The sequence below is a fragment of the Aulostomus chinensis genome, chromosome 3 (genome assembly GCF_037954235.1).
Source record: "Aulostomus chinensis isolate RoL2024-O1b breed Wild chromosome 3, RoL_Achi_v1.0, whole genome shotgun sequence".
NCBI classification, from domain to species: Eukaryota; Metazoa; Chordata; class Actinopteri; order Syngnathiformes; family Aulostomidae; genus Aulostomus; species Aulostomus chinensis.
The window spans coordinates 14,596,999-14,616,681 of record NC_141322.1 but is presented as its reverse complement, the minus strand read 5'-3'; the positions used below and the strand labels follow the sequence as shown (position 1 = coordinate 14,616,681).

Below are 19,683 nucleotides of genomic sequence, written 5' to 3'. Positions count from 1 at the left end.
CACGTCACCAAAGTGCACTTTGAGAACCCCGGTGAGAGTTTTGGTAGAGGACCAGTAATGTGACCAGGCCAGACATTCCCTAAATATTAGTGTTCTTCACTTAAGCAAGAGTGAATGATTTAGGCGGCGGCTGTGAATCTACAGACGGCTAGAAATGAGACCATAGAAGCCTTTAATTGGTGCGATTATTTCATCAGAAGGTGTAGAAAGAGAGACACAGAGAGAGAGAGCAAGAGAGAGAGCGAGCGAGAGAGAGAGACAGACATCTGTACAATGATCGGGGGAGAACAATAATGGCACTTGACTCAACTCACGAGGCGGCTCTGCTTCTCTTTCCATCCTGATATACAAGTTTCTCCTGCAATATTGGATCTTCATGTGTTACACAATCATTCGGTGTCAGACTGACTCAGTTCATTGATTTTTTTTTTTGATGGTTCATACATAACTGGAAAAAAAAAGTTTTACCAATGAAAGTTAGTACTGGAAGACAGGATTTATGACTTCTATCAACACAATTGCTAAAAGGTGTATTTACAAATGTCTAATAAAAGGGCTTATAACAAATAGAAGTGTTGCATTTTAAATTTAAGTCAGTGATCCGTAATTTAAAAAACAAAACAAAAAGGAGGGGTTTTAGTAAGCTACATCCCATCAATGATCCAACTTTACCCAACCTGTGATCCACAAATATACAAATTCATTTTTCCCCACTTTTTCCATTTATTTATTACAATTAATTCAATGTTATCCATCACTTTTCCATGAGTCAGCTACTCCTTTTTTCCATTTAAAACAAGTCCAGTATGTGACTATTCTTTTTTAGAACCTGAAAAGTCCTGAAGGCGGGGCAGAAGAGGGGTGGGTGGGTGGGTGGGGTGGGGGGTATGGTTTGAAAGTAAAGGACAGGTTGGAAGGAGGAAAGGAGGGAGGGGGTGATTGTCCTCCCAGGAGCCTCGTCCATGTGAGGAGATTTTTTTCATAAGCTATGTGACATATTTATTTTTTTTGCGTTCATCTGCTCCTCTTCTTGCCATCTTCTCCTTATGCGACGTCTTCGGTGTCATCTCCTTCATCTCCATCCATTAGCAAAGCGGCGTACTTACTGGCTGAGCTGAACTTCTGGAAAAAAAACAGGACAAATCAGCAGAACCGATGAGCACAGGAGACGGTGAAGGCCTCACGGTGGCTGTTCATCCACTGCTAAGAAACTACTACAAACGTACAAGGGGAGCTCTGGTTAAGTGCTTTGGGAAAACCTTCTACTGAGTATTAAAACTTTGCACTAGTCAGACGTTGACGCCCAGTAAAGGACTTACAGGGGTTGGGGTTTCTTCGTATTTCTTTGGCTCTGGTGGTGGTCTGGAGTCTCGGTCTCTTCTGTTATCCTTTCTACAATCAGAATGAACCCTAAGGTTAAATTTATTGGCAGGGCTCTCCAGTGGAAAGATGACCCTTGCTGTGAATGCTCAAACACGCACAAATCTAGAGACAGAACACTACCTTGATGGAATTGTATATCTACAAGCTGCTTGGCAACCACTTCACCAAGTGCTCAGTCCTCACTTTTCAGAGAAGAGGAGGAAAAACAATGAAATGTCCAAAATTTAACTTCTAAATTAGGCTGTGCGGTTGCCGTTTTACTGCCGAAACTGTTCAATGCTGAGTCTTAAGTATCGTATGTGCACACCTTTAATCCTGCTGTGTCCACAACACTAGCAACATTGAAAGCATGATGAAGATAGGCCACTCTTTACAGATGCCCTGATAATCCTCCCTGACTTAGGTACAGCTCTGGAGTTGCCAAGCTTTGGATGGCTGACCTGTCTGCCTCCTTTCTTCGGTCTCTGTTGGGCCCCTCTCCTCGGCCCCGCCCTGCTGCAGGCCCTGCAGGCCCCCCTCGTGCCCGTGGGGGCCCCCGGTCCCGACGCACACCGTCAGCCTTGTTCTCATCTTAAAGGAGAAGCCAGACAGTTGAGAGAAGTGATGGACTTGATACAGTCGACTACACTCACAACACACTGCAGCATCAGAAGCCACCGGCTTGGATTCCAAACCTGTTAGTCACTGGTGAGGGGCCAAATAAGAGGAGCGCAGCCACTCCACTACAGGCTGAGCCGCTACAGTCTCACTCAGGTCTGAGGGTTGATACTGGCTGGCAGGTTGGGTCAAAGAGTCCATGAGAATTCACTGTCTGATACAACCCTGCAGATATTCCATCGCATCTGGGTTGGTTTGCTTGACTTTGAACAAGGGGGTTTCTGTTTAGCCAATCCAAAGTGAATTATCTTCCACTGATTGTCACTTTGAGTATTCAGCGCCATAATTCTTTCCACAACGAGCACCAATTCTTCCTGAGAACAGTTTTCCTGCACGTTTCTCTCGATCGTTGAATAACACGAGGCGATGTGAGTTTGTGCTCCCCTTGTAATGAACTCGTCACGCTTACCTATCTCCTCCCTTCTACGAATGTCTCCATCACTGAGAAGCACACGAGGTGGAAAATGAGGGCAGCTACTCTACGGAATCAACTGGACCCCTTAAATCAGAAACCTGATCCTTTCCTTTTCTGCTGATGACACATTTGACTTAAAAAAGAAAACAAAAAACCCAATTATAAATCCATGGATGAGGTGTGTGTGATTTGCTAGCCGTGTGTAAGCAGCATGGATGTCTAATAAGAGCTGGATACAGGAAGCCTGCTGGGTGTTGAAGCCCGTTTGACATAGTGGCCAAATTGTGTAATAACAACCATGGTGACTTGTGTTGCCCCTCGAGCAGAGATTCTCAACCATCACGACCTACCGCCTACTCCCACTAATTTTTTTTATTTATATTTATATATATATATATATATATATATATATATATATATATATATATATATATATATATATATATATATATATATATATATATATATATATATATATATATATATATATATATATATTTATATATATGACATGGATTAATAAAAAAAAAATATTCCCACTGATAAAAAGGCAGGAGCCCTGGAATTAAATGAACAAACAAAAAATACATACATGATTCGATTCTGAGAGATTCTTTGAAGTTCTACGAGTGCGAGCTTCAACAACTTTTCCATCGGGCAGACGACCACAGGCTGATGTTAACGCCTCAAATTGAAATTAAGGATGATATTTTGAAATGGATGATAGTTACAAAAACTGAGCTTCAACTCTTGAGGACTCCACAGCTGATCGGACGGCGTTCGTTCCCCGTCCCAGTGGTTGTGAAACCCCGCCACAGAGTGCGAGCACCATTTCCTTTATGCCCTGAAGCAACCCTTCTTCAGCCCCGTATCCACTTCTCCATACACATCCATGGCTAGCAATGGTGCGCAAATCACCTCCAGTTAACGCGCCCCCCAGGACCACACCCCGCTGATGTCGGTGGCAATTCAGCATAGATTTTTCAAGAGCAAATATTTAAATACACAGAGCTTCAAGTGTGTGAATGTCTCTGCAGGTTCAGCAACTATCAGATGATGAAGCTGTCAAGTCCACAAGTCCTTCAACCAAAGAGACAGCTTCCATTTAGATGTGGATCGCAGTCTCAGAGGTTTTGAGAAAACTTTGAGCATTATGGAGGGACCCAGATTCTGCAATCATGCACTGTATTATAAGAGCTTTTCATCCTGGAGTACTTGCTTCAAAATGACTGTAATTTTGGAATGTGGAACAAAGGGAATTTCATTTCCTCTATCCAGCCGATTCAAAAAGAATTCATGTAACTAAAATAGTCTGGGTGTGATGGTATAGATATCAGAGTGTGATGTGTGGAGCAACAGAAATAGAAGTAATGTTACTGCAGGTCACAATTCAATACCACCACGCCCCTCTCTCTCACTCACTCACTCACACACACACACACACACACACCAGCAATGCCTACAAGTGGAGATCAAGAAATATGATGTATTTGTTCCACCAATCTGGTAGATAACAAAACTGAATTTCTAAACCAATATCCCAGAATTAAAAGCTAAATTAATAAAGTGCATGATGTCATGCTGAAATGGCAGTGGAATCAAATACAGTTGTTTTAAAGGGCATTTTCCTCCTCTAGGTACCCAGGGAGTGCATTTATCACTGATCCTGCACCAATTCAACACCTGTCTTATTGCTCATCATTGTTCAACCCACACCCTGATTGTGCCTGATTATTTAACCGGAGCAACATATCAAAATATTATTGCACTTGCTCCCCAATGCTAATTCATATACTGTTGATAGGAGAATTTAAGTTATGTCTTTGCAAGCTCTTTTGAAGCTATTCATTTACTGTCAATGAACGTATACTATCTTGTGAACAGAAAAAGCAGCAACACTAGTTTCCTCAGTAGAGTTCTGAACCACTGCATCATGCTACAGTGACTCATTATTGTTTTTCAAGCGTAAAGTGCTACTACAAGATGATTACAGCCGAGCACCAGCTGCTTAGCCATTTCAAAAACTCCTTTATAGAGTACTAGACTGACAGGTTGTATTGGAGAGCGGCGGTACAGCTAACAACAGCCCATCATCTCATTCTGTTCAAGCTGAGCTCAAAAGATTTCAGGCCTCACACCATGAATGAGTGGAGATGCTGCTTAGTCTACAAGTAAGCGCAAACATTTCTGGATGAGAGCTATTAAAGTCTGTATTCAATCAAGGGATGAATCAACAAGAATCGGTTGCATGACGAACCGGATTTGTTAAGTGCAGAACAACGTACAGATCTCTAAAACGTCAGTAAATAACAGGACTCCTTTGACACGAAAGACCAAGACTCATTGGTATGACTTGTTATTTGAGAGGAGCTTAGCATGCCAGCATGCTTCCGGTCATGGACACGCTGTGGATATGCACGTGAAGGTGCCAATATCTGCTTTGAGCTCAACGTATGGAGCTGACAGACTCAGGGTGGTTTAAGTATAGCATAGACAGATGGAAGTCTCCTACACTGGATGACATAAGCGGTTTTGATTAAAGTAAAAACTTTTCATCTGCCTCTTCCTCAGGCCAAACTACAGCTGAATATCTATGATTAGCAAAGTTGTCTCTTCGTTTTCTGAGATGCCATATTTAACATATCAAAGGCTTGCTAACGCGGATGCTGACTTCAGGGATTGCTAATGTAACACCAGGGTGTCTGTTTCCACAGACGTCAAATGTCTTCCTTGTGTATTTAATTTTAAAAATATATTTTACACTATGATGGCCACATAAATTAATTTAAAATTATGTAAGAGTCAAACATTCTCGAATTGAAATCCTAGGTTGGTCAACAGTGAGGTTCAGGTAGAGCATCACAAACTCCTCGTGGGCCTTACCCTTTCCAGATCCCCTTTCATCTGCAGAACTCGAGGGGCTGAGGACAGAGTAAAAAATAGTCAAGGCAATGTTGACCCCTCTGATTAAGACTGTAACATGCACTTGGTTTGACATGTCTGTTTCCTAACTGTTCATCCCCAAGAGGATTGTCATCTCACCTCAGCTTGGGAGGAGCAGAACCACTTGGGGAGACGGGGGCTCGCCCATCCCCCTCACTAGAACCGATGCTGGTGGCACTTCTCTTGGTCCATGCGTTCTCCTTAGGAGGAGGTGCAGGCATCACCTTCAGCGGCTCCTTAGAGCTGCTGGTGGACGAAGGCCGTGAGGGGGGTCCAGGGGATGAGGGTTCATCTTCTCTCCCACTGAAGACCTCATTATCCCCAGAACGCTCTCCGTCTCGACACCGTGACACTGGCAGGTGAAAACATGATTGAGTGACATCTTTCAGATAAAGGCTGCAACTATCGATTCTTTTAGTAATCGAGTAATCTATCGATTATTCTGGTGATGAAACAAGCAATCGGATAAGAAGTATTGCACATTCTGCAATTTTTTCAATTATATTATTTTTGCTTTATTTAAGAGCAATGGTGCTGTACAAAAGAGAAAATTGGACAAGTCTCTTACATGGACAGGAATGAAATGCTAATGTAAAAGTACAAACTAAAGTAACTTTACTTGACTGTACGTTTACTTTTACCATTTCACTTTACTTTTTACTGAAGTACAAACAGGGTCCTACAGGGGATTGGTTCACCAATATGCCACCTTTTTCCCCTCTTATGAGTTTGCGTGTCTGGATTTCGTAATCAAATCACCAATAAGAGAGCCATGAAAGTACAACAAAAGCAATAAAAATGTGGATTTTTCCAAAAAGCTTCAAAAATTACATGCAAGATCTTTGATTGTAATTAGGATCTGAGTACTTTTTCCATCACAACAGGAAAGTGGTCAGTGTTTCAGTGACTCTCCGTAGCTCAGTATATCATGTTTTAATTATGGAGGCCTGCCACATTAAACCACCAGCACCACAACGTGATTTTCTATTTTTGGAGCTGCGCATCTTTCTTGGTCTGCCTAAAAGGTAACTCTTCATTAGCAAAACTCTCGCGAGATTTGTGTCCTTTTTTTCTACCAAAATAATCAAACCCACACAATTGTTCGTGGGTCTTGGGTTCCCTTCCAGACACGACGCTCTCTGTCTGTCTGTCAAACTAATGACAGCAGACTGTCTGTGGACAGCAGGATATTACACTTTGCAGTGTTTCACACAGACGTTTTTGTGTGGACACTCAGGTATAGTGTGTGACCAGTTTTGGCATTTTCATTTTTTTTTAAAAATCAGTTCAAGAGGACGACGGCATCCGCGATTGATGAGTGATCAGTCTGCCCTCCCTCACCTGTTCGCTCTGCTCTGAGGAGGTCTGACAGTTTCTGACAGACACAGACTTCAGTCTAATGGAGAGGCCTCTGTACATAGTTGTTTAATCTTTAAAGCACACCTGGTTGCTGTCGATGTCATTCACCATCACGTTGGTTTCCACTGTTTTAATATACTCTGTCACTAACAACAAGTCTCCTCCACATGCAGCTTTCTGCTGTGAAAACTAAATCGCGGGTGAATTCATGCATGGGAAACAAAAATAAGCCCGTTGGGTTCTTGGGTGACGTCATAAGACATCCTACTGATGAAGAAAGTCAACAGTTTACACAGACGGGGTAAGAGACATGCACTGACCTCCTGTGTGTGTGTGTGTACGGCATGTGCATGTATGGAGGAACTGTATCGCATAGAGAGGAGAGACACTGAAGCCGCGTGATGATAAATCATATCAAAACTTAAACTTATCAATATTCTGGTCTTAAATAATTCAGCCATTTAATACCATATTTAGGTGTCCATCCCTGTGTGCAAAAGAGTAATTTTGCATCGAGGAATTTTAGTAATCCGCTACTCGAGGAATCGTTTGAGCGCTATTCCAGATGTGAAGTTCTGATTGCACAAGGCTACTAGGCTGCACGATCACATGGGACAGAGCATTAACATGTCAGAATGATGCTGAGGCCTTCTCACCTCTTCCTGAACCGCTTCCTTGCTGTGAAGACTCACTTCCAGTGCGAGATCGCTCAGTATGAGTTTCCTCATTGCGCCAGCTTGGGTCTCTAAACAGAACAGAAATCAGAAGTCAGTTACTGAAACTTTTCAACAAACATATTTAAGCATAAATGACCTTTAAAGAACACAAACGAATTTACATTCAAATACAAAAATTGATCCCCAAACCTGTCTCGCATCTTTCTGTCAGGTCCCCGGCCCTTGTCTTCCTCCAGCTGCCTCTGCAGCCTCTCTTCCTCCTTCTTAAGCCTCTCCTCTACCTCCCTCTCCTTGGCTGCTGTGTCAACTGGTTTGGCACCACCAAAGATGGAGGAGGCCCTGCTGCTGGAGGTCGGAGCTGCAGCCGGGGAAGTTCCACCACCGCTACCTTCCTCGTCCTTGGGCACGGTGCGGGGCTTCAAATTCAACTTGGGTCTTTGCTGTGGAGCTGTGGGAGGAGCACATCAACAATTCTTTGATTTGTCCACCTCAGCCTGCTGCAAATTTCTAGCACTTAAATAGAAAAACTGGTTTACTCCAGTGTGAGTCTTATCAAAACTCTAATATTTATTATAGCAGCAAATGGCTATACAGGTATTTTGATTGGGTCTGAAAAAAACTTGATATGTCCCAGTTAACAATGACATAACATTCCAATAAATGTAAAAGCCACCAAACTGATACACTCACCTCTCTCCTCACGCTTGTCGTCCCGTCTCTCATATCGATCTTCGCGGTCACCATAACGGTCTCGGTCACCATAACGATCCCTGTCTCCATAACGGTCATTGCTACCCCGACTATCATCATAGTCACGGCGGAAACCACTGCCGAAGGCACGACGACCGCCTCCACCACCACGTGAGTCATAACCTGGAGAGCAGAGCAAAAGGATGAGGATGGAGGTATAGAACGACACAAGCTGGATGCTGCAGCGACACGCCACACGTGACTCGAGCACATCTTCATCCAACTCACCTCCTCTATCATAATCTCTGCGGTCTCTGTCATCATAGCGTTCCCGGTAGCGGTCTCTTCCACCATCATAACGGTCGTTGTCCCGCCGCGGACCATCTCTGTAGCGATCTGATTCATAGCGGTCTCGTGATCCTGCAGGAAATGAGAGAACATCTGATTTACTAACTACACGACTGACTGTTTCACTTGTGGCATGTGAGTCCATGAGCCTTACAAACCTCACGGTTCCTGAAAAGATCTCAAACATATTTTGAACACTTTCAACTGCAGTGTTTGAGAAGCTGATAAATGGAAAGTCTGACTGTATTTCACTGACATCAGTAGTTTTATGTATGTTGATGTAAATGATCAATACTGGTAGGAACTTCAGCTTGGAATCTGAACTAAATATAAAACAAACTAATCTTGTTCTGACTTACTCTCTCCAAAGGCATCATCTCTTCTGGGAGGTCCATCATCGTTGTCTGCACTGGGCCGGGCCCTCCAGTCACTGTCTGTCTTGTCGGGACCCATGTCTCCCATTCGTCCACCCCTATCTCGACCTCCCATAAGTCCGCTGTCTCTCTCTGACACGTGAAATAGTGACAATGTTACATCATATAATGACAGGAATCACACTACCAGTGAGACAAAGTCAAAGCAAAATGAAAAACAGGGCTTTGTACCTTTATCATTCGACTGGTCTGCAATGTCTACACGGATCCTTCGATTCCCGAGGTTCTGTTGGCATCAAGAGGAGAGTGACGTTATAGCACATTAATAACTGAGTTTGGGTTTTATCGTACATAATGAAGGCTTTCTTTTGCTTTTGCCCTGTTCAAGATCAAATCAAAAAACATAAAAGAAAAAAAAAATTTCATTATTGCATACTCTCACCTCCTCGTTGAGACTCAAGGCCCTCAAGAGAGATTCCACATCGTCAAACTCGGCATAGCCAAAGCCCTTCAACCTCTCTGGGTTACTGGGTTCCCGAGGCAGACGCACTGCACTGATCTGAAGAAATGAATCAGAGAATGAATCAATATGGGCTCAGAAGACCCTGCTTCTGTTTAGTTTAGTAAACATAAAAAGATGAAGAACAAAACAGCTGGTATGAAGAGGATTAATGTTCATGTTCCGGTGTAGTTATGACAAGTGAGCTGAACGAGCTCACCACCATTTGCCGGTGTGCGTGACTGTAACGGTTCTAATCAACGAGTCCTACATGACTATGATTAAAAAGGTCTGAGTTGACATTAGAGAACTTTAAGGAGGTGATTTATTCAGAAATGCAGAGTGAATATTGCCTTTGCTGAATTTCATGTCAAACGTTAAATAGTTCTACTTTTTCAACAATCTGCTTTTAGAAGCTTTCTGACTTGAAATTTTAGACTTCTGCAGCCCCAAAATGTGACAGTGGATGGTAGAAAATCTACAAGACCAGAAATCAGGTGGTATGAGAGCTTACAGATATACACCAAACAGAGCAGGACCACTGGAAATCAACTGAAGCTAATAATTCTGACAGAGAGAAAGAATGAAGTTTTAGAATTGTCTCTGAATCTTCCCAGTATATGATGCAGTGCATTTAATGGTCTCACACACCTCTCTCTCGCTTTACAGCGCTGCCTCTCAGCAGTAACTGTACGACAACCTTGCCCTCTGTTGGAAATGTATGTTTCCATTTGTGTTTTAAGGGAGCAGAACTGACCCTCCATGACGACATTATGTCAGAGGGAGATATGGCTAAAGATGTGAACGGTGTAAAAAACAACATCAACAACAACCAAAACAGAAACGAGTCCCGGAACTCAACTTGTCAATGGAATGGATACTATAAACAAAGTCAGCCACATCAGGAAAACCCGGCAGCACAGGAAGGATTTCTCCTGTCACCAGAGTGTCAGTGTGGCTCGTGTCACAGAAGGATGAGAACGAGAAGGACATGCTAATAAAACCAAAACAAACCACTGTTGGCCACGGCCAGGTCAGCTAGTAGCAATAGCAAGAATTCAGAAACATACTGGCTGAGAACAAATGTTGGAGCTGCAGAGATGCTTCTTGCTTGTTCCGCTGAAGTACAATCAAACTTGGCAAGTAAAAACGCTTTGAAGGGGGAAAAAGCACCATGGGAGGATGTTTATTACTCTGCTGATTAAATTTGTTTTAAATTGCAGCTGATATTAAGTCTTGAGCTTTAATCTAGTTTACAACAGCCGCTACCAGACTTTATTATTACAGAGGTACTCTGACTCTTAATATATTGTCTAATACATGTAGTTTTGAGGTACAGCTTGGCGGGAGAAGTAACTTTCAACTAAGTGTGAGGTTGCGTCCCATTTGTGGGACCTTGCAAAAAAAGGAGCCAAAGTAACTGTAACCAAATGTGAAAGACTTACTGCCAAACCGCGGAAGAAGTCTTTGATAGATTCCTCAGTGACATCATAGGGCAGGTTGCCCAGAAAGGCCGTGTAAGGCGGGCTGCGAGGCAGTCGAGCACGGTCAATATTGGGTTCACGGGCTGAGCGGGGTGCTGTGGGAAGGATGGAGCGGTCAATGGGTGGTGCCCGGTACGTATCCTCTTCCGTGTGCCATGAAGTTGAGACTGGAAAGACAAGCAGAGGGAAATTATTAAGCCAAATCAAAAATGTCATATCTGCCCACAGTTCAGCCAGGTAATTCGTTATATTTCAGATAGGCAGATAACGTTAAGTATATAAACATTCATTATTATGCATATCAGAAAAATATATTCATGAAGACACATACCAGTGTCAGAATATGGAATAAAGAAGACAAAGTTACAGAAAATGTCAATCTGTCTCTTTTATTCATGTGATTTTAGTGTGATTAGCATGATTTACAATATGTTCGACCATATTTGCAAATCCTCCTCTCAACAACAATGTTTCATTGTTAATATTATGTAACACCGGTGGAGTGATACTATTTCAATGTTTTTCACTATGGATTTTTACATTACCGTGCATTTATCCAGGGGGGTAGGCCAGGAATCCTCTGAGTATCTGTGTTCGTATTCTTACTAGCATTTTGAATTGTGAATGAAATAAACAAAATAAAATTGCTATTTTTTTGTATTCCATTTTCAAAATGACGCTCCTGTCGTATGACCGTGTGCAAACCAAGAATGGATAAACCATTTAAGCTGTTTACAGTCAGAGGAACAACAAAGAAGCAAACATAAGGTTTCTGGAGTCATACTGCAAAAATAATTCCCATGTGTTCTGAAGTAGCACCCTTGTATCTGCAGACACTGAGTACTGCTATGTCTAAACTCAAAGTGGTCCTAAGTGGGATCTACAGCACAGTATGCTGATCTGCTTAGAAAAATCAAATCAAACACATAAATCAATCTCCTTTTTTTTTTTTTTTTAACTCTGTCAGGCACTTTCCTTTTTCCCCAGGCAACTGCAGAGGAGCCAGAGTCTTGACTCTCCCACCACTGGATGTAAAAATGTGACATGAAGACGTAGCATGTGCTCACCATCTCCATCCAGGTCGTCCGTCTCATCGGCCCAGCTTGTGGTTTTAGTCGGGTAGCTGGGGGCCACGCCGCTGCCTCCGCTATCTTCTGCCAAGAAGTCAGTCAGAGTGAGGGTCTTCCCCTTCTTATTCTTCTTCTTAGCTAAGGGAATCACAGAGAGAACACAATCAGGCATAGATGATATACTTGCAAGGGTGAAGGCACATCGATGCCCATCAAGACCATCCAAAGCCTTGCTACACCCTGCTGCATACATCTGTTAAGTAGCTTTTACAAACTGAAAGGACTTGAAAGTCTACTTGTGTGGGCGGCTGCATATCTGCCCAGACAAGAACTATTTGTAATGTTGAGCAGCGAGATGCTGCCCAGCCAAGGCAGGCTTGTTGATAACAAAAACACTGATTTTCTTGGAGGAAAGAGTGCTCTGTCTGTCTCAACTGTCACTGGAGAGCAGGCCAGGGAAGGCTCGTCTCCATTTGTTCAGCTCAGTCAGCAACTGTGATGTGTTGTAACCTCTGAGCTGAATGATTCAAGGAACCTGTCTAGGAGTCACAATCAATGCATCCACTGCAGAACATTCCTCCTACAGTCGGTCTGAATGGGACGCATTTGAGAGGGCAGGTCTGGTTTGTTTTGGTCTGGGGCAGAAATCGGGGGGCAGCACAAAGCAGGTTGCGAGCCTTATTGTGAAAATCCCAGCTGTCATGACATTCTTTGGACGGTTACAAAACCAGAGATCAAAACAGACGGTTCACAACTCTTGGTCACGATGCTGGGTCATTGTTTACATTTCAGGGGCTGATCGCTTAACCTTCTACTCATAATTTAGGTTACCAAACAAATGTTATGTCAGCGATTCGCACTGATACAAGACGGTAACTTTGTGCTAACTTTTCTAGGAGTAGCGGCCAAAAGTGAGCTGTAAAACGCAGGTTAGACTTCTAGTTTGCCATACGTGAGTCACTTTTATCTTCATGCTAATTTGGTCTTAGTCAGCAAGGGACTGCTGACGACGTGAGTGTCCCTGCTTAGCTGGCTAGGTTTTAGGGCCTAGCGCACGCTGCAGCGCGTGGATCCAAGTGCGCCATCGTCGTAGCAAGACTTGGCCAGAAGGACAGGGCGCTTCAAAGTTGTGAAGCTGCCATGGATGTGTTAAGGATGCAGCCAAGGCGACACAGCTGCCCCGTTTGATCAAGCGGCGATGCCAGGGAGCCCGGCTGCACACGTGGGGAGACTCTTCGGGCAGCCCGGACTTCTCGGCCCAACCCCTCCTCCACCCAACGCGCTTGCGCCCGGTGCTTATCTGCTCTGAGCGCCACGGCTAGCTCAGCTACGGACATACAATGTGCAAGCCCTGCACGCAGTTTGTAACACGTCACACATTGCCTACTACTTGCGATGTTAAATAAAGCAGAGTCTCTAAATGTTACTAGAACTGTGTTGGTAAGAAAGCATCGCTCTTAAGCGCTAGGGGAAAAAAATGTTTAAGTCGCTGCTTCGTTCATTTGCCTTCCTTCGGCTGCTACGTCTTTACCGGGCCAAAACAAGCGGAAAACCTATTTACTCGCCTGGGACACCGACACGGAATAATCAGACAGTGTATTACCAACCTCAGACTCAAAGTGTTCAACTATATCATGGTTTAACCCGCTGAAATTCCCCCAACCGGCCCTATCCGTTCACCCACATAAACCTCACCTGACGCCGCCATGTTGGAGAACGAGTGCGTAGTAGTTCCCGGATGAAGGCGTCAGAGGTTTATTGTCGGGAGCGCGCATAGCCGTTCATGGAACGTCTCCTCCCTTGTTTGCTTACTGACCCACATCTCAGCTCCATTAAGACCGCCGTCTCCTTTTTATATCTCTGTCATATATCTGTCTCTGACTCAGCTATCTTAGCTCACTTTATCCTTTAAATCTGTGGAAAACTTTTATGAATCTTTAACCACTGGCTCCATGCATGGGCTATGTTTAACTCTCGAAGTAATTCACATGGACTATTCTACAATTCAACTCGTGAGCACTTAGAGATCACATACTTTCACCATTTTTACATGAAGGAGTAGACTGTTGGTGCTGAGGTGCAAATATCACTCACTGTGTCCACTAGATGCCGCTAGAGAACATAGGATTACGACATGCTGTCTTGCTGTCCATCATGTGAAAACGAAACTGTAATTTTGATGTCAATCAAATGTTTGTCACCTCAGACATACTCCCTGTAACCACTAGGTGCCGTGATGGCTATTGACTTGAATTCAGCTTGAAGACATCTTCAGGCTGAGACTCTCATCAAACGTGAATTTTAGGAAACAGAGTGGAAACATCGGCTTCACGTCTAGTGGTAAATTGTCAGAATTGACTGCCTCGCTACGGTAACACTGTTTAACCAGTTCACAGTAACACATCACCGAGCACAAAGGTCATTTCTGTCCAAAACTGACACGAATGTGGTTGAGCCACGAGGGGGGATTCCACTGAGTGTGAAAAAACACATCATTTCCTGTTGCCACCATGTGATTCTATGACTAATCTGCCACCAAATGTAATGGGTAGTCATGCATGCTACACCCCTCTGCCAAATCTGGTGAAAATCATCCTCATACTGAGAACATTTCCTCCTGGTCAGAGTCAATTAGTCCTGCTATAGTTACTAATGCCTGGCTTCTTAACCTGTTCAGTGACAATGACCACAGAGTAGCTTCTTCTGATTTTAATAAGTGACCAGAGAATCGCCAACAGTTGGACCTTAAGGTGCTTGTCAAGTAAATAAGTATCGTCTTGACTCTCAATCTAAAAACCACAATGCTTAAGCAGAAATATGGAGGCCCATATTCATATTTTTAATTCAAACTGTGGAGTTTCCCACAAGGGATTAATAAAGGATTTCTGATTCTGATTTATGTCAGGATAATTCCTGAAGGGCCACATTACTGCACAAGAGGGAGGAAAAAGACCCTCTTTTTTTGTTATGTCACACATGGTTACTGGAAGAGGAGTGTGAACAACACCAACTCACTGGGAATGTAGCATGGATCTAAAGTTATAGTTCGACGTCTGGACAGAGGAATCGTTCTTTCATGGCAATATGACCAAGGTGGTAAGGACTCATTCTCTCCTGGAAGTGAGAACAATTGCCTCTGATTTTGCTACTGATCCTCATTCCAGCCACTCCACACGCCACTGATGCTCAGACTGACGGTGCCATCGGACCACATTGTCCTCAGTGTGGAACAGAGTAACAGTGTCAAATGTTTTCAGGTATTTTAACGGTCCTCTTTTGATTTGACTTACATGATAAATAGGCTTTTCTAACATCATGTTAATGTTCTAGTTCTATCAACATGTTTATGTTCCCATTTGACCTCTAATAATGATTCATAATATGGCAAAATTCATTTTTTTTTAACTTAAATGAACGCTTATCTAATTGTGAAAATCCTTCTGACAGTATTTAAATTCTAAGAACACAAACATGCACACATTCTGCAATGACAAACGCAGACAAATCAAGACTGTGGGTGAACAATTTTTTTTATTGTCTGTTTTTTTTTGTTTTGTTTCGCTGCCAGCTCACACAACTCCTTTATTCCGAATCATATTTGTGGTCATGGTTGGTAAAGGGCTCGACTTTGTTGAGCCAGTGAGACATTTGTCCCATTCTACTCTTGTGGGTCGCTTTCATTTTTGGGATGTCTGAGGTTCTTTGTTCCAAACTAGCTTGTGGCCGACATTTCATCCAACGCATCCACGAGCCTGTAAAACACAAATGAAACAATTCAAGTTAACCAGATGAGGATCAAACCATATCTACTGCCTCATGCCAGAAAATAGTTTTATGTCAGCGTGCAAATCTGGATAAGTAACAGCCATCATCACCTTGTCTTCTTCTCTATGTGACTCTTACTTGAAATCTCCACCATCCAACAGGCTCTTGTAGGTGCCGATCTCAGCTTCCAGTTTCATCTTGAGGTTGAGGAGCGCCTCATACTCTTGAGTCTGTTGTTGGATGTTTGCACGCAGGTTTGTGAGCTCCTCCTCCAGGCGCATAATAATTGTATTGTACTTTTCCATTTCCATGTTGTTACGAAGCTCTGTGTTGCCGAGTGTGTCCTCTAAGGAGGCTTTCTGATAAAGGATGAGAGAGGAAGAGTGAGAAGTCTCTAAAACGAATCTTCTTCTTAATTAGATGAAAATGAACAACCATGTGTTTTACAAATGAGTGCTTACTAAGCTCTGTTGGGATGCAAGTTCAATTTCAAGGGTCTGTATCTGTCTGCTTAAGTCGCTCCTCTCCATCTGGGCCCCCTGGAGCGCTTCTGTGTTCTGTGATACCTGCGCCTGCACATCCGCCGTCTGAAAACAACACGAGGAGGAGCACATCAGCCCAACAAGATCAGGACTAGATACATTCATGATGCCTCATTCTATCACTCGAGCCGCACCTGATTTTCGTGCCATCGTTTCAGCTCCTCTGCATTCTTCAAAGCAATCTTCTCATAGTTGCCTCTCATGTCCTGCATGATCTGAGCCAGGTCTTGACCTTTGGGAGCGTCAACATCCACTTGTACGCCAGACTGAGAGATCTGATTTCTCAGCTCCATCACCTCCTACAGGATCGACAGACAGAACACACAGATGCACAGAATGAGAGTCCTGCTGCTACGCACGCGTGTCCCCATCTGGACAGTAACATAATCTGTAGTTTGTGATTTTGTCAATTCTGTACACAAGGAGAACTTTACTGTACGGTAACTTAAAATTTCATACCAAACATTTGAAAGAGAAAGCTGCAATCTGTAGAGTTCCACAGGGGTGATACATTTTGTTGGCTGACCTGGTAGTTAGTTTTGCTATGCGTCCCCTCATCTCAAATCCAAACGGATTTTTTTTTAACCAAATCTTTATTGGTGACCTAAACATTGGCAACAAATACAATAGGATTTCACTGTTGATGCCAATTGGAGTTTTACATTGGATTTTGGATTATTGCAGAAAGTATGAAATTACAGAAAGTGTGTGTGTGTGTGTGTGTGTGTGTATGTGTGTAGTAACTAGAAGGTATAACAGTAATATGTCACAAATGAATGCTTAGAATATGGATTTTCCCAGGCAGCAACATTGTAGGAAACATTTGGGATAATGTAAGTCAGCAGGAATAAAGGTCAAGTTGTTTATATTATTTTCATAACTTTAAAAACAATCAAAACTTATGATTTGGGAAGCACCATGATGAATCTTTATTTTATACTCACATTCTCATGATTCCTCCTCAGGAAGGCCAGCTCCTCCTTCACAGCCTCAATCTCATTCTCGATGTTCATTCTGCTCATGTTGGTGTCGTCAATGACTTTCTTCAGCCCAGCGATGTCAGCCTCCACAGACTGGCGGATCGCCATCTCATTGTCGTACCTGTGGGTGTGTACAGACAGGTACTCCATTACAGAGCTAACAAGATGGAATAACTCATTGTGAAACTTATGGCATGAGACACTTGTCTCAAGACGAAACTTTAGCGTAGAGATGCCCGTCCTTGACTGTCATCATACCCCATGTAATGAGCGAGCTCATACGCACCATACATATAGACTAAACGTATAAAAACTACATAAATCCCAAAGGGATCAGAAGTCAAACAACCTACTTTACTTTGAAGTCGTCAGCTGCCAGACGGGCGTTATCAATCTGGAGCACAAAACGAGCATTCTCTGCTATCTTGTCGAAGATCTGGAACAAAAAAAATGAAATAAGACTTGTGTTAGTTGACATTTTTGGGCTTGTTTGTGAGAGAAGATCAGTTGAATGTTTTTTAAACTGTTTAACCACAAGTGCCTTCAGTGTGAAGCGTGAATGAGCTCTGATGATTTGGCGCTATGGACAGAATCGTTCCACAGATGTGCAGACATGTGATTTGAATCAATATGTCTTATGTAACAACAATCCAGAGTCAGTTTACACAAAGGGGCCACAACATTGTTGGAGCAGTTGTAACATTCCAACAAAATCGAAGAACTTTTGAGCGAAGAACAGGAAGTACAGATGTTTCTCTGCCAGGACAGGATCTGCTTTAGTCCATCACTACTGGAAAATGAGTTTCCTCTGTGAGAAGTATTTTCTCTCGGATTCTCGCGCAGCTGCGCTGTCTGTCCACATCTTTGTCCATATGTGTGCAACGATGGTGAAGTTCTTTGTGGGTGAGTGTGTTTTATGAGACTTTTTTTTTTAATGTTTCCATGGTATCCTGTTTCAGAAGAAAAGAGGAAATACTTGTCCCTTTTGTATGAGGAGAAATAGTGCCACCATCAATGTGCCGTTATTCAGCACTGAAGAATTGGAATTTGGAGAAGAATGTGACATTTGACTCTGCTGACTGGAACTGATTGTTATACAAGCACTGCTCACATACATCTGTGCACGCTACACACTGGCAGTACGAGAACCTTTTGTGTGTGTGTGTGTGTGTGTGTGTGTGTGTGTGTGTGTGTGTGTGTGTGTGTCATGACCACACATACACACTCATGCTGCCAGTTCAACATCCTTTGTGTGTGTGTGTGCATGCGTGGGTCTGTGAGTGTGTCATGACCACACATACACACTCATGCTGCCAGTTCAAGATCCTTTGTGTGTGTCTACATACACACTCATGCTGCCAGTTCAAGATCCTTTGTGTGTGTGCGTGCATGTGTGTGTCTGTGAGAGTGTCATTACCACACATCTGTTTCACATTGAAAGCCTCCTCCACCAGAGAATGCTTGTAGAATCAGATTTACGACCACTTGGCTTTTGTCTGCTGAAGCTTGTTTGAATGTTTCTGAATGAGTGGCTCATGTGGATGCCCTCGTGTTAGTGATTCATCAAAGGAAGTTTCTGACCAGTTTCAGGATTTTTTTTGGGGAGGGGGGGGTAAAACCCAGCAACCACACCCTTCATTCTCTTGCATGAAATTTGATAATCTACAAAAGAAATGCTGCCCGTTTCAGAATTCACCATTGATGTATAACGTGAGGCTCAAGAAATACATGGAGCTCAATAATTCAAACCCTTTTACAACTTACTGGCCCAAGTAGTTAGAAGAAAGTTTTAACATTTTGATGTTGAGTGGAATCACACAGTCACTGATCAGAGGTTAATGTGATCAAACACACTTCCCCCTCCTGTATCAAAGCTTCATACAAGCCAGCAACTTCTCTCCGCCCTCCTGTTCATTAAAGCAACCTCTACTTTATCTGATGCTCACCTGTCTGCGTAGGTCGTCAATGATTGGATCATACTTGCTGTAGTCTCTCATTTCGGCCCCCCCCTTCTCCAGGGCCCCTCTGATCTTCAACTCCAGCTCCTGGTTGGCCTGCTCAAGGTTCCTCACCGTCTCCAGGTAGTTGGCCAGACGGTCGTTCAGGTTTTGCATGGCTCCCTTCTCGTTGCCCAGGATCCTGGCACCGCCGCCGCCACCACTTGATGCCATCATGGATCCCCCAGGACCACCAAAACCCATACCAGCACCCATTCCACTGCTCAGCTTGAAGGAGGTTGCAGAGCTCATGGGGCCACCAGGGCGGAGGGAGGATGCAGAGACGGAGGAGACCCGGGAGCCCTTTCCACCAGCACCCCCGTAGATACTGGTAGAGCTGTACTGGGGAGTGGAACGGGTCATGGTGATGTTGGATCTTCTGTAGCTCATTTTGTAGAAGTAAAGGTTGACAAAGAGTAAAGTGAAAAATGAGAAGTGGAGGCTCACTGCTGGCTGGCCTAAAAAGTGATACTGGCAGCGGGAAGTGGGGAACTTATACT

The 19,683-nt window shown here is 43.4% G+C and overlaps 2 protein-coding genes across 5 annotated transcripts; both read right to left on the bottom strand.

Annotated features, from left to right (window-relative positions):
* Positions 1-164: 164 nt before the first annotated feature.
* On the bottom strand, positions 165-13,717 carry eif4ba (eukaryotic translation initiation factor 4Ba). 3 transcript variants are annotated; one of them, XM_086198850.1, is made up of 15 exons: positions 13,595-13,717; positions 11,897-12,037; positions 10,791-10,996; positions 9,289-9,405; positions 9,078-9,132; positions 8,832-8,978; positions 8,413-8,544; positions 8,125-8,307; positions 7,624-7,882; positions 7,414-7,502; positions 5,498-5,750; positions 5,339-5,376; positions 1,824-1,953; positions 1,320-1,392; positions 165-1,122 (listed from the first exon to the last, which is right to left on the bottom strand). In XM_086198850.1, exons 1-15 carry the CDS (start codon positions 13,605-13,607, stop codon positions 1,045-1,047), a joined length of 1,914 nt encoding a protein of 637 aa, XP_086054976.1. In that variant the 5' UTR covers positions 13,608-13,717; the 3' UTR covers positions 165-1,044. The 3 variants fall into 3 exon arrangements, with proteins under 3 accessions (XP_086054976.1, XP_086054977.1, XP_086054978.1); XM_086198851.1 differs by lacking the exon at positions 1,824-1,953; XM_086198852.1 differs by lacking the exons at positions 1,320-1,392; positions 1,824-1,953.
* Positions 13,718-15,411: 1,694 nt separating this feature from the next.
* LOC147267797 (keratin, type I cytoskeletal 18-like) lies at positions 15,412-19,683 on the bottom strand. Of its 2 annotated transcripts, none has more exons than XM_086198854.1 (7): positions 19,133-19,683; positions 17,540-17,622; positions 17,151-17,307; positions 16,341-16,505; positions 16,126-16,251; positions 15,803-16,023; positions 15,412-15,651 (listed from the first exon to the last, which is right to left on the bottom strand). In XM_086198854.1, exons 1-7 carry the CDS (start codon positions 19,571-19,573, stop codon positions 15,612-15,614), a joined length of 1,233 nt encoding a protein of 410 aa, XP_086054980.1. In that variant the 5' UTR covers positions 19,574-19,683; the 3' UTR covers positions 15,412-15,611. The 2 variants fall into 2 exon arrangements, with proteins under 2 accessions (XP_086054980.1, XP_086054981.1); XM_086198855.1 differs by having other exon boundaries at positions 15,775-16,023; positions 19,133-19,681.

Excerpts from the sequence above, each read along its gene's own strand:
- eif4ba (XM_086198850.1), bottom strand. Across the intron at positions 10,997-11,896 it reads GGACGACCTGGATGGAGATG|TCTCAACTTCATGGCACACG; the intron begins GTGAGCACATGC and ends TTGTCTTTCCAG. Across the intron at positions 8,979-9,077 it reads AGACCAGTCGAATGATAAAG|AGAGAGACAGCGGACTTATG; the intron begins GTACAAAGCCCT and ends TTCACGTGTCAG.
- LOC147267797 (XM_086198854.1), bottom strand. The coding sequence starts at position 19,573 with ATGAGCTACAGAAGATCCAACATCACCATGACCCGTTCCACTCCCCAG. Across the intron at positions 16,506-17,150 it reads TGAGGAGGAATCATGAGAAT|GAGGTGATGGAGCTGAGAAA; the intron begins GTGAGTATAAAA and ends TCGATCCTGTAG. Across the intron at positions 16,024-16,125 it reads TTGCATCCCAACAGAGCTTA|AAAGCCTCCTTAGAGGACAC; the intron begins GTAAGCACTCAT and ends ATCCTTTATCAG.